The sequence below is a fragment of the Pituophis catenifer genome, unplaced genomic scaffold, assembly GCF_029215685.1.
Source record: "Pituophis catenifer annectens isolate HBS135680 unplaced genomic scaffold, rPitCat1.0.hap2 SCAF_1, whole genome shotgun sequence".
Taxonomy (NCBI): domain Eukaryota; kingdom Metazoa; phylum Chordata; class Lepidosauria; order Squamata; family Colubridae; genus Pituophis; species Pituophis catenifer.
In genome coordinates, this window is record NW_027256881.1 from 139,423,415 (window position 1) to 139,438,112 (window position 14,698).

The following is a 14,698-nucleotide window of genomic DNA, read 5'->3' on the forward strand; positions in this document are numbered from 1 at the left end:
ATGAGCCATCAGTATGATATATACATTTTAATACTGTATCATTTAATAATTATATCAATTATATCAAATACCTTTGATATCAACTAAAAAGTGATCGTTAGAACACAAGCAGAATAAATAATATCCAGAAGCTCCTTTTTTGCCTGCTTCATTCAACCTTTGATTCTGTCATTTTTTTTAAAAAAAAGGAAAGCCGGCATTCAGAAAAGGTGCAGAACTCAAGACGACCGGCTTTCTGGTGTGCTAAGAAAGCGAAGATGCCTCCGGAGGGACGGGGTTGCCCGGCTAAGAAAGGAAAGAGAATCTCCCCTCCTGATTTTTAATTCCTCACGGGATGTTTATGTGATAGGTTTCCCCGCCAAATCCCCGGGGGATCGGTTAACATATCAAGCAGCCTAGCCCGACGGCCTTGCCAGGCGCTGCTCCTGCTCTATGCCCGGGCCGGGCCCCCCTTCTCCTCTTTCTCGCCTGCGACTCAGCCGAAATGGCTCTTTAGCCGAAGGGCGCTAATTATCCTAGCGAAGTGGAGAAGACGCCGGGAGTTCATTTGGGCCTCCCCGAGCTTCATTTGAATGCCCGCCACTCCCTTGGCACCCGGGTGGCCCCTTTGGTCACCAAGCCCACCCCACCCCTCCCACTCCCATAAAAGCCTCTCCCGAGGCCCGGGACCCCCCGACGTGGCTCGCATGTCGCCGCGGCCCCTCGCCCGCTTAAGCCTCTTGTCTCAGGAAGGGCCAACGGAGAGCATGGACGCCGAGCCCCCGCCTTTCTTCTCCTCCTCCTCTTCTTCCTGGGACTGGAAGGTCAGCGGCGGCGGCAGCGGCAGCGGCGGCTCTCTGGAGCTGGGCCAGAACTCGCCCGCGCAAAGTCTGTCTCCTTCCCCGTCTTTCGACTCGTACGCCTCTTCGCCTTATCCCCTGCTGGTGGACGTGCCGTGTGGCCCCGGCGACGGGAACGAGGCGGGGAGCAGCCTGAGAGGGTACCCGCTCGGAGACTTTCCCTCCGTTTATCTTTCGCGGCCCGGGCAGGGCCAAGGTCACAAAGGGCCCAAAGGGCGGATGTCGGTGCAGCGCAGGCGAAAGGCCAGCGAGAGGGAGAAGCTGCGGATGAGGACGCTGGCCGAAGCCCTGCACACGCTGCGCAATTACCTGCCGCCCATGTACACCCAGCGGGGCCAGCCGCTCACCAAGATACAGACGCTGAAATACACCATCAAGTACATCGGGGAGCTCACGGATTTGCTGAACACCGTCAAGCAAGGACAAATGCCTTGAAGGCTTTGGGGGAGCTATGCCCTCTGGAAGGCAGTCGTCTATCCGATCCTTCCCCCATGCACACACTTCCACTTGACAGCCTTCTGGTCGTCTTTTCTAAAAGTGACATTTTCACCAACCTCTTCCCCCAGTGGGAGGACACAGCCATGCGGCTTTGTTGGGAACAGTACTGAAGCACCAGTTGTTTTCTTTTGGGATATGATATGTCTTTTTCACTAACTTTTTGATCTGCCGTCCTGGGATTTCCTGGTGGTCTCCCATCCAAGTGTTGATCCTACTTAGCTTCCAAGATGGGTCCATTTGTCCGGAGTTTGACAATTATGGACTTGTTCAAAAGATAATTTGAGTCAATCTGTTATTCTAAGGGGTAGCTCATGACAAGAGTTTGTGGTATTTTGGGATGCCGCACAGATGTTGGACAGACATTGAATCAAACATAGGTGTTGATGGAACTTTCTTTTTTTCTTTTTAAAATGCAATTGATGTTAGGGTGCCAAATTTCATCTAACTGGGTATGTCTTGAAGTGGCAATCAGTGGATTTCTTAAAAGAAAAATACTTCTCATATCCCTATGTATTTTTTAGTTATGTCTGTTGGTTGGGAGGCACTTTATATCAGCAAGAATATTTTTATGCTTATCATACATTATGGTACATTTCAAGTTTCAATGGGAAAAATCCTAAAATGTATAAAAAGTTGGTTCTGATTGGAGTTACTTGTGTTACAAGCCTTGTGTAATTGAGTTTACGAAGATGTAAATTGCATTTTTGATCAAATAATAATCACTGTGCTTTTTAGTATGGGACATCATCAGTCTGGCCCAAAACGGTTTGTCTTCATAACATGGAGGTTAGTTTTAATGTATATGCATTTACTGATTTTGTAAATATAAAACTATTTTTAAATTGATAATAGGGGTTTGCTGAATCTCTCAATCATCAGAGCCAAGGGAAAGTAAGTTGTGGGTGGGCTGATGTTTTTTTTATTTTTGCTTGTAAATATCGATAGCCCATATAAGGGACATGCTTTCAGTGTCCTAAATTAAATATAGATCAGCTAGGATTAATCCCAATGAAAGCAATGAACTTAATCATGACTGGGAAAAAAATTCATTGACTGCAGTGGAAATTATCCTCAATTATTTATTTTTTTTCCTACCAAGTGATATACACATTCCTCTATAAACCTAAGTGTTTGCACAGCTGGTTACGACACCCCAGATGTTTTTAGCATGATAGAAGTCGATTGTATAAATTCATTTGAAATGCTTCTGTAGGGGAAACTGTGAAATCCAAATCAATATGTATGTTTTCAGCTCATGTGCAGACAAATTGTGGCTCCTTATGCGAGGATATATATGCGATGCAGAGTTGAACCTTATGGGCACTGACACCTTGATTGCACACCTTTCTTAGATGAAAATGCCTTTGAACAGGAGCATTATCAAATCCGAAGCAGCCCTATCCTGGTAATTTGATTGCTGCTTTATTAGTTGTAAGTCATACATTTAGCATATTTTCTTTATGCTTGAGGATATGTTAGACTGCACATTAATGTGTTAAATGCCAAACAACAGTTCTCATGCTCGAGTTCAATCTGCCCATTGCTAGTGAGCAGGGCTCCCTTGATAGACTGTATCTGTCCAGCTGATCTGGCAGCAGCACATTGCCTAGGGAGTTCATCACACACATCTCACTTTGAAAGATAACAAACTTTCAGCATGATAACGAATAAGCTATTTTCCCTCAGAGCCATCCAGAGTAGGTTGGGCTGAGATATCAGGAGATGCTGAGATCTGTGGTGCTGCATTTAAAGTATAGTGTATCTAACTCTGGTCTTTTGGTTCCCCTCTGAATGTGATTGTTATTTTTCCAGAGAACATGCTGGCAAGTTTTCTACAGTATTACAAATGAAGAAAGTAGATTTACATACTCACAAATCATGTTTTATTCATGTATATTTCAAAAGTATCTCAGGGCTTTGGGGACGAGCATAATCAGCTGGAGAGAATAAAAGAAAGAACAGAAAGATTTTGTCTTCTTAAATAAAACATCATATAATCTCTTAGTCTTGATAAATGATTTCAAGTGATAGCAAAGCTCTGCAATGGCCTAAAACCTGTCATTACAATGCAGAAATTCTCCTTAGCTTAACAGCCAGCTTTCATTTCCAAAATTGTGCCCTTAGCAAAAGCTATTTTCTTTTTGGAAAAGCTGTGTGTTGTTCCATCACATGGAAGGAGAGTGCATTTCCCTGCTTCAGAAGTGGAGTGACGGTCTTAATTCAACATAACATTCAGGAAATCAATGTCAGAGGCTACATATTGTACATCGCAAGGTAAAAAGAAAAGAGAAAATGTACATTATCAATTTTGATTGAAAATAGATTGCACATGACCTTCCCTTCCCTCCTTCCACCCTCTCATAGCAACCAAAACAGAGGAGAAAGAAGAACTGGTGTGCTGCTGCAATGCAGATGGAAAGTGAAAAATAAAAGAAAGCAAGTTCACCTTTTCCTTTCCCTGGAACAGAACAAACAGTAGTCCCACATTATACAGTCCATGACGTGAAATGAAAAAAGAATGATTAGAAATAATGGTACAGAGGGATAGGTTTTCCAGAGTGTCTGATTTGGACTACTAGCACATCCAATTGAATGATCAACAGTTTGGGTTATTTATTTCACTTACTTTTTACTTTTTCATAAACAGATGTAATGGACATGTTTTGTATTTTTTCCTTTCATATGTTAATTACAAACATTTTGACTTAAAAAGAATAGGTTTAAAGAAAGGGGGCTAGCCCCACTCCTTCTCACTCTGACTTTTCCATTCTGTATGGGATTTTTCCTCAGAATATTAATGACTGGGGTTACTATGATGAACCAAAAAATAAATTTGAAGGATGGTTTTCTAAAACACACACACAATTTTTGACTATAACTAAGGAATTGCACCTGCCAGTGAAACTTCTCTCAATATAATTCAAATCTGCTTGAGTGGGATGTTGCCAGTCATGCAGAGGAGTGAAGGGCTAAGCACGGGAAGCTGTGGGACATGCGTGTGCGTGTACATGCACGCACACACACACTAAGGACTGAGAGTGCAGAGAAGAGCAACAAAGATGAAAGAGGGTCTTGAGGCTAAATCATAGAATGAATGGTTAAGGGAACTAGGAATGTTTAGACTAATGAAGAGAAGGCTCAAGGGAGACATGGCAACAGTCTTCTGATACTTGAAGGAATGTCACAGGGAAGAGGGAGTTGCTTTATTCACCATCCTGATGGGTGGAAACTCATCAGAGGGAGATTTAACCTGGAAATAAGGAGGAATTTCCTGACAGCAAGAATGATTAGTCAATGGAAATTGCTTGCCTCAAGTTGTGGGAGCTTCATCACTGGAGGTTTACAAGAAAAGATTGGACAACCATTTGTCCGGGATGGTCTACTCTAAGGAGTCCTACTTTGGGTAGGGGGTTGGACTAGAAGACCTCTAAGGCCTTCCAGTCCACAATTCTAAGTATTTGGAATAATGTTGGAACAATGTTGGACAGCATTTTAGTAAAGATTGCAGGAAGGGGAAAAAAGATGATATTGATTTGTACTTTGTATTCTAGCTTGTGCTTTATTAAAAAAAAGTGATTATGTGGAGAAGAATACAATCATAAAACAATGCAAATATCAAGAATTAAAGCAATGCACACATTTAAACTACAGTACTTTAAACCATATCAAATTACAAATACTAATGATAATAATAAACAGGACAGTTTAATAATGACCAAACCAGACTGTGGCATGTTGAGTATGAGTTCAGCCAATGAAAGAAAACAAATGGAAGAATCTCAAAACAGCCCAAAGAGGATGGGGAGAGGGCTGTGGATGGGCAGCCTATAGAAACTGTCTTTTGGGTGGAAGGGAACTGGGAGGAGGCATGGAAGGAGAAAAGAATTGAATGTCCAGAATGAAGAGGAGAAGGAAGGGATGGAGCAAGAGGAGAAAGAGGAAGAGGAGGAGCAGAGGAGGAGGAGGAAGAGAAAAGGAAGAGAAAGAGGAGGAAGAGAAGGGGAAAGGATGAAAAGAGAGGACGAGGAAAACGAATCCATGCTGCAAATTCATTAAAGGTTCCGCTTGTTAAAACAAAACTAACTTTGAGACTGACATGGCATTACAGTGGCTGTACAGCTACAAAAAGCTATTAAAAGTCAGCAGGTGGATATTAAAATTTTAGAAAACACCTAAAATCTGCAAAGTTGGGAGGAGGGAGGGAATTAAGAGAGAATGAAAAAAACCCTCCAAGATAACTTGCTTGATTTAATAAACATTTCAAAGAGGATGGAGCATGCTCTGTGTTGGTGGGTGGGTGGGGAGGAGTGGCAATTGCCAAAACATCAGGTGTGGTCCCCCTGCTTAGCCCTTCACCCCTCTACATGAACCACAACATGCACACCCAAGGCAGATTTGGATTCTATGAAGAGGAGTTCCACTAGTGCAGGTGTCAGCAACCTGAGGCTCTTTGGGCCCTCTGCTGTGGCTCCCTGTTGGGTGATCCCACCACTGGCTGGCCCCACCCCTCGCCCTCCCCTCCCTGTCACTCCTTGCCTGGCCTGAGAAAGTAAAGGCGATGGCAGGGGATGGAGAAGCAGCCAGGGCAGAGACAGAGAGATACAAAGAGAGTGGGGAGAGACATAGAAAGATAAAGGGGGGGGAGAGAGGGAGGGAGGGAGGGAGAGATGTCAAAAGGATTTTGTGGTTCCCGGTTTTTTAACAACTGGTTCTCTGCCCTAATGACCAGCTGGGTAGGCGTGGCTAGGGGGGGGTCATGTGACTGGTGGAAGTGATATCAAGTTGGCCACGCCCACCCAGGTTTTGTGGCTCCCGGTGTTTTCTTTTCTGTGGGAAATGGATCCAAATGGCTCTTTGAGTGTTTAAGGTTGCAGACCCCTGCACTAGTGGATGCAATTCCTTAGTTATAGTCAAATTTTTTGTTGTGTGTGCCTTAGAAAAGCATCCTTTCAAGTTTATTTCTTGTCACATCATAATAACCTATACTTATTAATATCCGGAGGAAAAAAATTCCATATGGAATGGAAAAGCCAGAGTGGGAAAGAGTGATGTATCCCTGTTTTTTGGAAGGGTTGAATTAATCTGAACATGAGCCTGGCTGTCTATCTGAAAGGACCCCTCAAGGGGCAAGTAGTCTCTGACTTTTTCCCCCCTTTCTAAAAGTTTAAATAAGAAAAAGTCATCAGAGAGGCTTGCTGTCAGTTTGAACCCCATCTTTTCAATCCCTTCTTGGAGCTTTCCAGATATGTTGTTGGGCTGGCTGGGGAAGATGGGATGTATAGTCCAATAGATCAAGAAAGCCATAGGCTGGGCAAAGTGAAATGATCTGAATTTTTACCCATGTACTTGGCTATTTTAAGATGCATGGACTTCAATTCCCAGAATTCCCCAACCAGTATGCCTGGTTGAGGAATTCTGGGAGTTGAAGTCCATACATCTTCAAAGGGTCAAGTTTGGGAAACACTGTACTATACTATACTAAAAAGAACAACTGGCCCTTTAAAAACACTTTCAAAAGAAAAACAGAAATGGCACCTCTCCCCATTTCCCTCAATCGCAGAAAATGAAGCTGGGAAAGGAAGCCACGGGTGCCTTTGTCTGAAATTACTCAAGGTTCCCTCTGGAGGGAGCCCCATATCCCTCCCTATCAGAAAGTCAGTTTTAAAATGATGCTTTAGGGATCTGTCTATAAAGAAGAGGTAGGATATGGGATGAAGAGATAATTGTTCGTAAGCATGGAGGGGATGAAAAATCACTAAACTTGTTTATATTTGTGGTGAAAATTTGAAATAACTTCTTTATATAATTTCTTTTACTTTATTATTTCTTTTTTCTATTCTTTCCCTCTCATTTTTCACTCCTTTCTTTCTTTCCTTTCTGTCTCTCTGTCTGTCTTTGTCTTTTTTAAGTTTAGTTTGTGTTATATTTTACTGTTACAATTAAATAGCTTTAATTGTATCTCCTTAAGTTATCTCCTTTACTTAATTTAATTTGGTATTTAGCTCAAAAAAAAGTAATGTATTCCAGGCTCAACTTCTGGAATGCATTTCTAATTTCCACCAGGACTGGACATTGTTTTCCAAGACTCCAGCAGACAGCACTGTCCAAATAGCATCCTCATAAGAGATAGCAGCTAAGTGTTATATGATGGCAGTTAATAATTCCCCTGAGATTTTTTTACACTAAGTTACTGGGTAGTACATCTTTCTTTATGAACATAATCTAGGGGCATCAGTTTACGCTGCATTTAGAATAGGATTCCTATTTTTATTGGCAAGTATCAATACAAACAACACCTTGAACAATTATGGCAAAATACACCAGTGACTATACAGTTTAGTGAAAAAACCCTGTATATGTCGTAATGATTAAAATAAAAAAACATAAGGAAAGAAACAGAAAATAATAAATGGAAAAGAAAGATAATTTAATATCTTTAATATAAAATTAATCCATAAATTTATCACTAATTCTAAACCATAAGGAAACATTACTCCATCTTTTCATTTGGACAATATAAAGACATTTTTTAAAAAAGGGGATAACAAACACCTATCTTGAATCCATTCTTTAATATTAGGAGGATACATTTCTGTCAATTATTCAAAATTATTTTTGTTGAGTCCCAAGCTCCATACAGTCAAACCTCTTCATACAATGACAGATTCCATATTTTTAAAAATATAATCCAACATAGTTTAACCGTCTTTACTATTACTAGATAAATCATGTCCTACTAGGTCATTGTTTCAGAGGTATTTCCACCCCAAATTTCTCAATGCTATGAGCAATGATTTTAATGTTCTGCCTGAAATTTGGGACATATCTGCTCTGAAAATAGCCAATGTTGAACTATAGAGCACAAACATCAGCCCAGGAAATGTTTTGTGACATTTTGCATTATGTCTTAAATTGTTTTATGGAAATGTTTATATCATAATATGTTTTGAAAAAAATGCCAAATTTCAATTCCATGGGAATCATGGGTCCTGGATTTTGGATATTTTTGTAATTTAGTTCATTTGAGTATCTTAGTTCAAAGTATTTCCCTACGGTACACCGTTTCGCCCAGTTAAAGATTACAGGAATCAGAGTTTTAGTATATGTAGCAGATATTTGTTTCCTGAAATTATACTAACACATGCTGTAAGTTGAAACTTGAAAGGGAGCTATGGCTGGACAAGACCAAATGATATGAGTTGAAGTTTGATCTAGTTGTCAAAGCACCAGGCTAGAAAGCAGGAGACCATGATTTCTAGTCCTGATTTAGTCATGAAAGCCAGTTGGGTGATCTTGGGCCAGTCATTCTCTCTCAGCCCAGCTCACCTCACAGGATTTATTATTGTAGGGACAATAGGAGGAAGAAGATTTATTGTATATACATTCGTCACTTTGAGCTATTTGGAAAAATAATAAAGGCAGGATACAAGCAAACATACAAATAAAGAATAAATATTTCTTACATTTAAAGTAGAATGTTTTTTTGCAGTTCAGTAGTCATAATTGAAATATTCCTTCATTAATAGATACAAACTGAAATAGATGATACAGTGATAACTATCAATATAAATACCTAATGTTAACTTACAATAGAGAGCTTTTTTGGAAAGAAGTAGAATATACCGGTAAATCTCAGCAATAAATTATATGAAAACCAGTTTGGTATAATGGCAAAAGCACCAGGCTAGGAACCAGAAGGCTATGAGTTCCAGTTCTACCTTAGTCGTGAAGCCAGCTGGGTGACTTCAGACCAATCACTTTCTCTCAGCCCTTGGAAGAAGGCAAACCATTTCTGAAAACTTTGCCAAGAAAACTACAGGGACCTGTCCAATTACCAAGAATTGAGAACGATTTGAAGAATGATTTGATATACATCTGTGTATGCGCACACACACATACACACACTGCAGTATCAGGAGCTCTGTTGGTTGCAAAACTTCTCCTAAAACTAAAGTTAGTTGAGGAACCATCTGTAACAGTATAATGACCAATTGTATGACAATGAAAATAATGATGCCAGCTGGGATTTTTACAAGTGTCTGCTTAATTGCAAGGAGCAAGCAGAGGAACTCTTATCACCCAAAATATTCTCTCTCATTTTCTCTGAATTAGTTTACAATCTCCTCTAATGAGACTCAATGAAATATCACATGGAGGCTTCCTAGCTAGCTAATGATGATTAGACAAAAGCAATTAGATGGCAGTGAAATCATTAAGATTGTTGTGTAGACACACCAGAAGAAACTGCAGAGGAGGGGGGGAAGGGAGAGGGAGAGAGAGGGAGTGAGGGAGATAATCCTTTATTTATTTATTTTTTTATTTAACATTTTTAAAAAACAAAAATAAAGCTTTAACACTTTTTCTGTTTCAACAGTTTCACATCAGTCAAGAATTTCATACTTATACATTGTTTCCTCCCTTATTTCTACTATATCTTTTATACATATACTTCTAATATTTATTTATTTACATATATACATATCAATACCCATGTACCCACTTCTACTTCTACAGCTTTTGTTTCCTCATATTAGCAATTATACTTCAACTCCTATTTCGACCATTATTTAATTTTTCCCTTCCTTTTATCTCTCCTCCAACCATTCATACCATTTCTCCGACACTAAATAATATTCTGTTTCCTCTTTTTCTTGTATCTCTTTTGTTAATTTGTCCATCTCCGCACATTGCAAAATTTTTCTGATCAGATTACCTTTGGATGGTATATTATCATTTTTCCAATTCTGAGCGTAGATTATTCTTGCTACTGTAGTAATATGGATAATTAAATACTGTATTTCTTTTTCGTATGACCCTGGGAGTATTCCTAATAAAAATGTTTCTGGCCTCATCTCTATCTTTTGTTTGATTATTTCTTCTAATTGTGATCTGATTCTACTCCAATACTGTTTCGCCTTGTGGCAGGACCACCACACGCGGTAATATATATACAAATATATATATGTATATATACAAATATATATATACAAATACAATGTAAAAATAAAAATTTAAGACTCAGCATAGAGTTGTAAATCCTCTCATTTCTCAAAACTGTTTTTTTTTTTGTTATTTAATTTCTAAAGTTACAGTGATTCTAGGCAACAAACAGATTAAAAACCAAACCCACTAAATTGAAACAATTAAAAAATTGACAGTTGGAGAACAAATAATAAATCAGAAAAGAATAAAAGAAAAAGAAGACTCTTTCAGTCAAGGTTAAGGGTAGCATATTTTTGCTTTTTTCCCCATTCGTTTGAATATATGAAAGAAGAAAAACTCAAGGTGGTATTTCTTAGCAGATAATTTTACTTAGATGAACTATCCTTTTACTAAATTATAGGCATATCATCAGATTTTTTTGGAAGTCACTCAGTTTTATAAAGAAAGGCAAAACATAAACGATCATAATCATACGATTATGATCATGATTTATCACTTGTTGCTTCTATGTACACAGAGAGCTTATGCAACAGAGACAAATTCCTTGTGTATCCAATCACACTTGGCCAATAAAGAATTCTAAATCTAATTATAAATGTATACATACACCCAGGAATTAAACGTGGGTTTTGTAGCAGAACTGCTGAGCCATAGAGGGCTGGAAATCTCAAAGGACCCAAGACGTTCTCTAGAATTTCACACCCTGGCTTCATTTCCTGCTTTGCAGTAGCAACTTGTTAGTTCCCACTGCCTTGTCTAAAGGCATTGTTCAATAGCATCCTCTCCCTAATCCAGTGCATGAGAGGTAGGACTCTCTCATATTGTTCTTTATGACAGTTCAAAGATAAACAATGCAGAAGTTGAAATAATTTTTATATTGCATTCTCTGGCCGCATAGCTTATAAGCAGCGATTAAAGATTTCAGCCCTTCTCTCCTCTTTGAAACCTAAACCAATCAATACCAGGACTAAATAAGACCAAACCTTATTTTCAAAAGACAAAGATAAAAAGTCTGCAGTCTGAAAGAGATGTTTATTGGGAACATCACAGTTGTTCTGGCTGGCAAGAGAACTATATTCATAACAAGTTTACATTGCACAATCAATAGTAAATTGATATTTATGTTACAGTATTGATAGTATTAATTGGTTATATTAAAATATTACTTGACAAAAGATGGACACAAAAAGTGATATGATACTGTTCATGTATTGATGTTGATGTATATATAAAAATAAAATAAAAAACAAAAAAGGTGATATGATAGCGGTTCTATAATTAAACATGCCCACTTGAATGACCTCCTATAAAGTGAAAGATTTTGGTACAGTACTTAATGATGGAACAAAATATAAGTAAGTGCTGAAGTCAATGTCTTGGATATCAACATTCTCTGGATGAAAATGGTGATAACATGTTATAATACTTATATCACCTGAGTTTTAAGTTTCTTGAATATCCTTAGTAAATGCCACCATGTCTATAGTGTTATTCCTATTATTCAGATTCCTAACATGATATTTGGATGCACCTTCATATCCAAGTTTAATTCCAGAATGACAACAAAATACAACAATGCTTCAAGCTATATATTAAGTCAAGGATCAACAACATGCTACTTCCAGGCACCGCTATGTACCGGTATATAACAGTGATGTGCGCCAAGTTCTTGGTCCCATCTAAACATTCCTTTAATAAAAAAAAAAATACATAAACAAGAAGCTGGTGCATCGCAAAGCGAAATATACTCCTTTAGCATCTTAATTTCAAAAATGTTTTTGAGCCCCATGGATAGCAGGTAACATTTTCAGAAGGCTAATTTATCTACTAGTGCTTTATTTCCAGTAGCCACGGCCAGTAATTTTTTTTAACAGATCATTCCTATAGGGCAGCCATTTTATAAATGTGTCCACTAAATGCACTGAACATTTCGAATGTGCTCCTATCTCTAAAAGATTCCTTACTTTTGTTCTAGGAAGCAAGGGAATATGTAAACCTCCTATGAAAATTCATACGGACATTAAATGTGTGGTATAGTGCTCAAAGTTATTTATTTATTTATTTGTATCCTGCCTTTAGTAGCTTTAAAAAAATAACAAGCAGCAAAGATATCCAACAAACTTTCCTCCTCCTATTTTCCACACAACAATCTTCTGAGGTAGGTTGGACTGAGAGAGAAAGAAAGTGATAGGCCCAAAGCCACCAAGCTGACTTTCATGGCAAAGACAGGACTTGAACTTCATAGTCTCCTGCTTTCTAATCTGCTGCCTTAACCACCAGATCAAACTGGCTCTGGTTGGACTACACTGAGAAGACAAAACTGAAAGCCTTTATTCTGTGACTGTGGGCTAGTCATTATCTCCCTAAACCCAATCCATCTTCACAAGTTGTTGTGAAGAAAATTTGTAGAACAGAATGCTACATGTAATGCCTTTAGCTTCTAAAGGAAAAGCAGGTCTAATAGTAAATCAATTACTATCAAGTGATCAAGTATCAAGTGATGAGACTGCATCCCCCAAAAGACATGTGAAACTAAATAGCATTGTCAAGTTTGAAAGATTCTAGATATTTTGTGGAAAATACAGCTGAAATTGACCAGAAAATATTTTTTCAATTTACCACACCCTTGTTTTTGAAGAGTTCAGAAAAAGTTATTCTTCAAAGTTGAGGGTCTTTTCTGAACTCTTTCAACAACCCAGCACCCGATTCTTGAATTGTGCAGTGCCTATTATAGCAAAGTACAAAATACATTTAGAGGTTTATAGTTATGAGAGGAAAATTCTTTTCCGCAACCCTAAAATGTAGCATGTTTCTAAAAGAATGCTATCTATGCCACATGAGAGAAATCCAAGAGTTTCCCTTCATGATTGCTTTACTCAATGAGAGCAATAGACCATAATTGGTCTCTCAACTAACGGTATAGCACTTAAAGCTCATTCTGTATTCCAGATAGATGCCGAGAACCCTGCCACAATAGTCCCAGGCTGCCTTGATAACAGTTGTGAGATGACATGAATCCAGCATTGTTACAAAGAACCCTCTTTGCAATTCGGCAGGAGTCTTTTTAGGACTTATTATGGCAGAGATATCTTTGGTGGGGGTGGGGTGGGAGGGAGGGGGAAAGAGGAGCGATAGCAATCAGATTGATTTTCTTCTTGAATCCCTTCTACACGTTAAGGCTCTTCTTTTCAGCATGAGCCTATCATTATCCCTTCCATTCTATGCAACAGCATGCCAAGGTTCACTCAACTACTGTTAATCACTGCACAGTTGTGACTGGAATAGAAGTAAATCTAGTAGGTGCTGGAGGGGTTAATCTCAGGGTGCCTTTGGGGATGTTTTGTTTTGTGGCAAGCACAGGGCCTGAGTGGGCAAACATGAGAAGAGCTCTGCTGAGATTGGATCAAAGGTCACAGGGTCCAGCTTTCAACCTGTGCATTCAACCAGGTGTCTCTGGGAAGATCATAAACAAGGTATCATCTTCTACAGTACTTATTTCTCAGCGTCCTCAGCATTCCAGTCATGAAGGTATTGTTGAGTACTTGTGAAAACTATAGTAATCATGGATAGGCTTGTCTTCATGGCATGTGGTTAGAATGCAGTATTGCAGGCTAATTCTGCCAATTGCCAGCAGTTCGATCCTGACCAGCTTGGGTTGACTCAGCCTTCCATCCTTCTGAGGTTGATAAAATGAGGACCCAGATCGTTGAGGGCAATATGCTGACTCTGTAAACTGCTTAGAGAGGGGTATATGAAGCAAAATATATAAGTGCTAATTGCTATGTATGGTATCTGGTTCTTGAGAGCTTCCATGATGCGGAGGTTGAGATCTTGGACTAGGGCTGGGAGATGCTGATTCAAATTAATTCTCTGCAACTCAGTTGATGACTCTGACCAATCACTCTTTTTGCCCAATCTTCCTTACAGATATGTTGTTGTTGTTGTTGCTATTGTTGTTGTAAGGATATACTGAAGGAGAGTCCCATGTAAGATTTCTAGGAAAAAAGGTGGAGCAAAAATAAATTCCCTTTAGAGCTGGTGACCAAGATGTTTGACCATTCCAGTTGTGACTATATCACAGATATAGTCACAGGGCATCAGACTGGTTAGGGCGGTTCATCTCTCTTCAGTATCTATTATACAAGCAGTGCAGACTCTGCCAAATTCAAAAAAATGGTTCTGATAAGAAGGGATTAATTAGTTCATGCATATCCATATTCATATATTTGTGTGGCGCTGCGTGTACTCAGATTGCATATCCATCTTCTCACCAAAGTCTTAAAGTCAGGAAATCAGATGCTACCACTTTTAAGGTTTATCTTGTATGCACCGAAGAGGAGCACAACCCATTCTATACATTTTTGGTATATAAATGATTTATATTCCCAGTGTAGGCATGTATCTCAATTGTACGTAAG

At 39.0% G+C, this 14,698-nt stretch overlaps 1 protein-coding gene across 1 annotated transcript; it reads left to right on the forward strand.

Moving 5' to 3' along the window:
* The first annotated feature begins 686 nt into the window (after window positions 1-686).
* On the forward strand, window positions 687-1,274 carry MSGN1 (mesogenin 1). Its single transcript, XM_070955628.1, has one exon. It carries the CDS (start codon window positions 687-689, stop codon window positions 1,272-1,274), a length of 588 nt encoding a protein of 195 aa, XP_070811729.1.
* Window positions 1,275-14,698: the final 13,424 nt, after the last annotated feature.

Coding starts and splice junctions, on each gene's coding strand:
- MSGN1 (XM_070955628.1), top strand. CDS start 687: ATGTCGCCGCGGCCCCTCGCCCGCTTAAGCCTCTTGTCTCAGGAAGGG.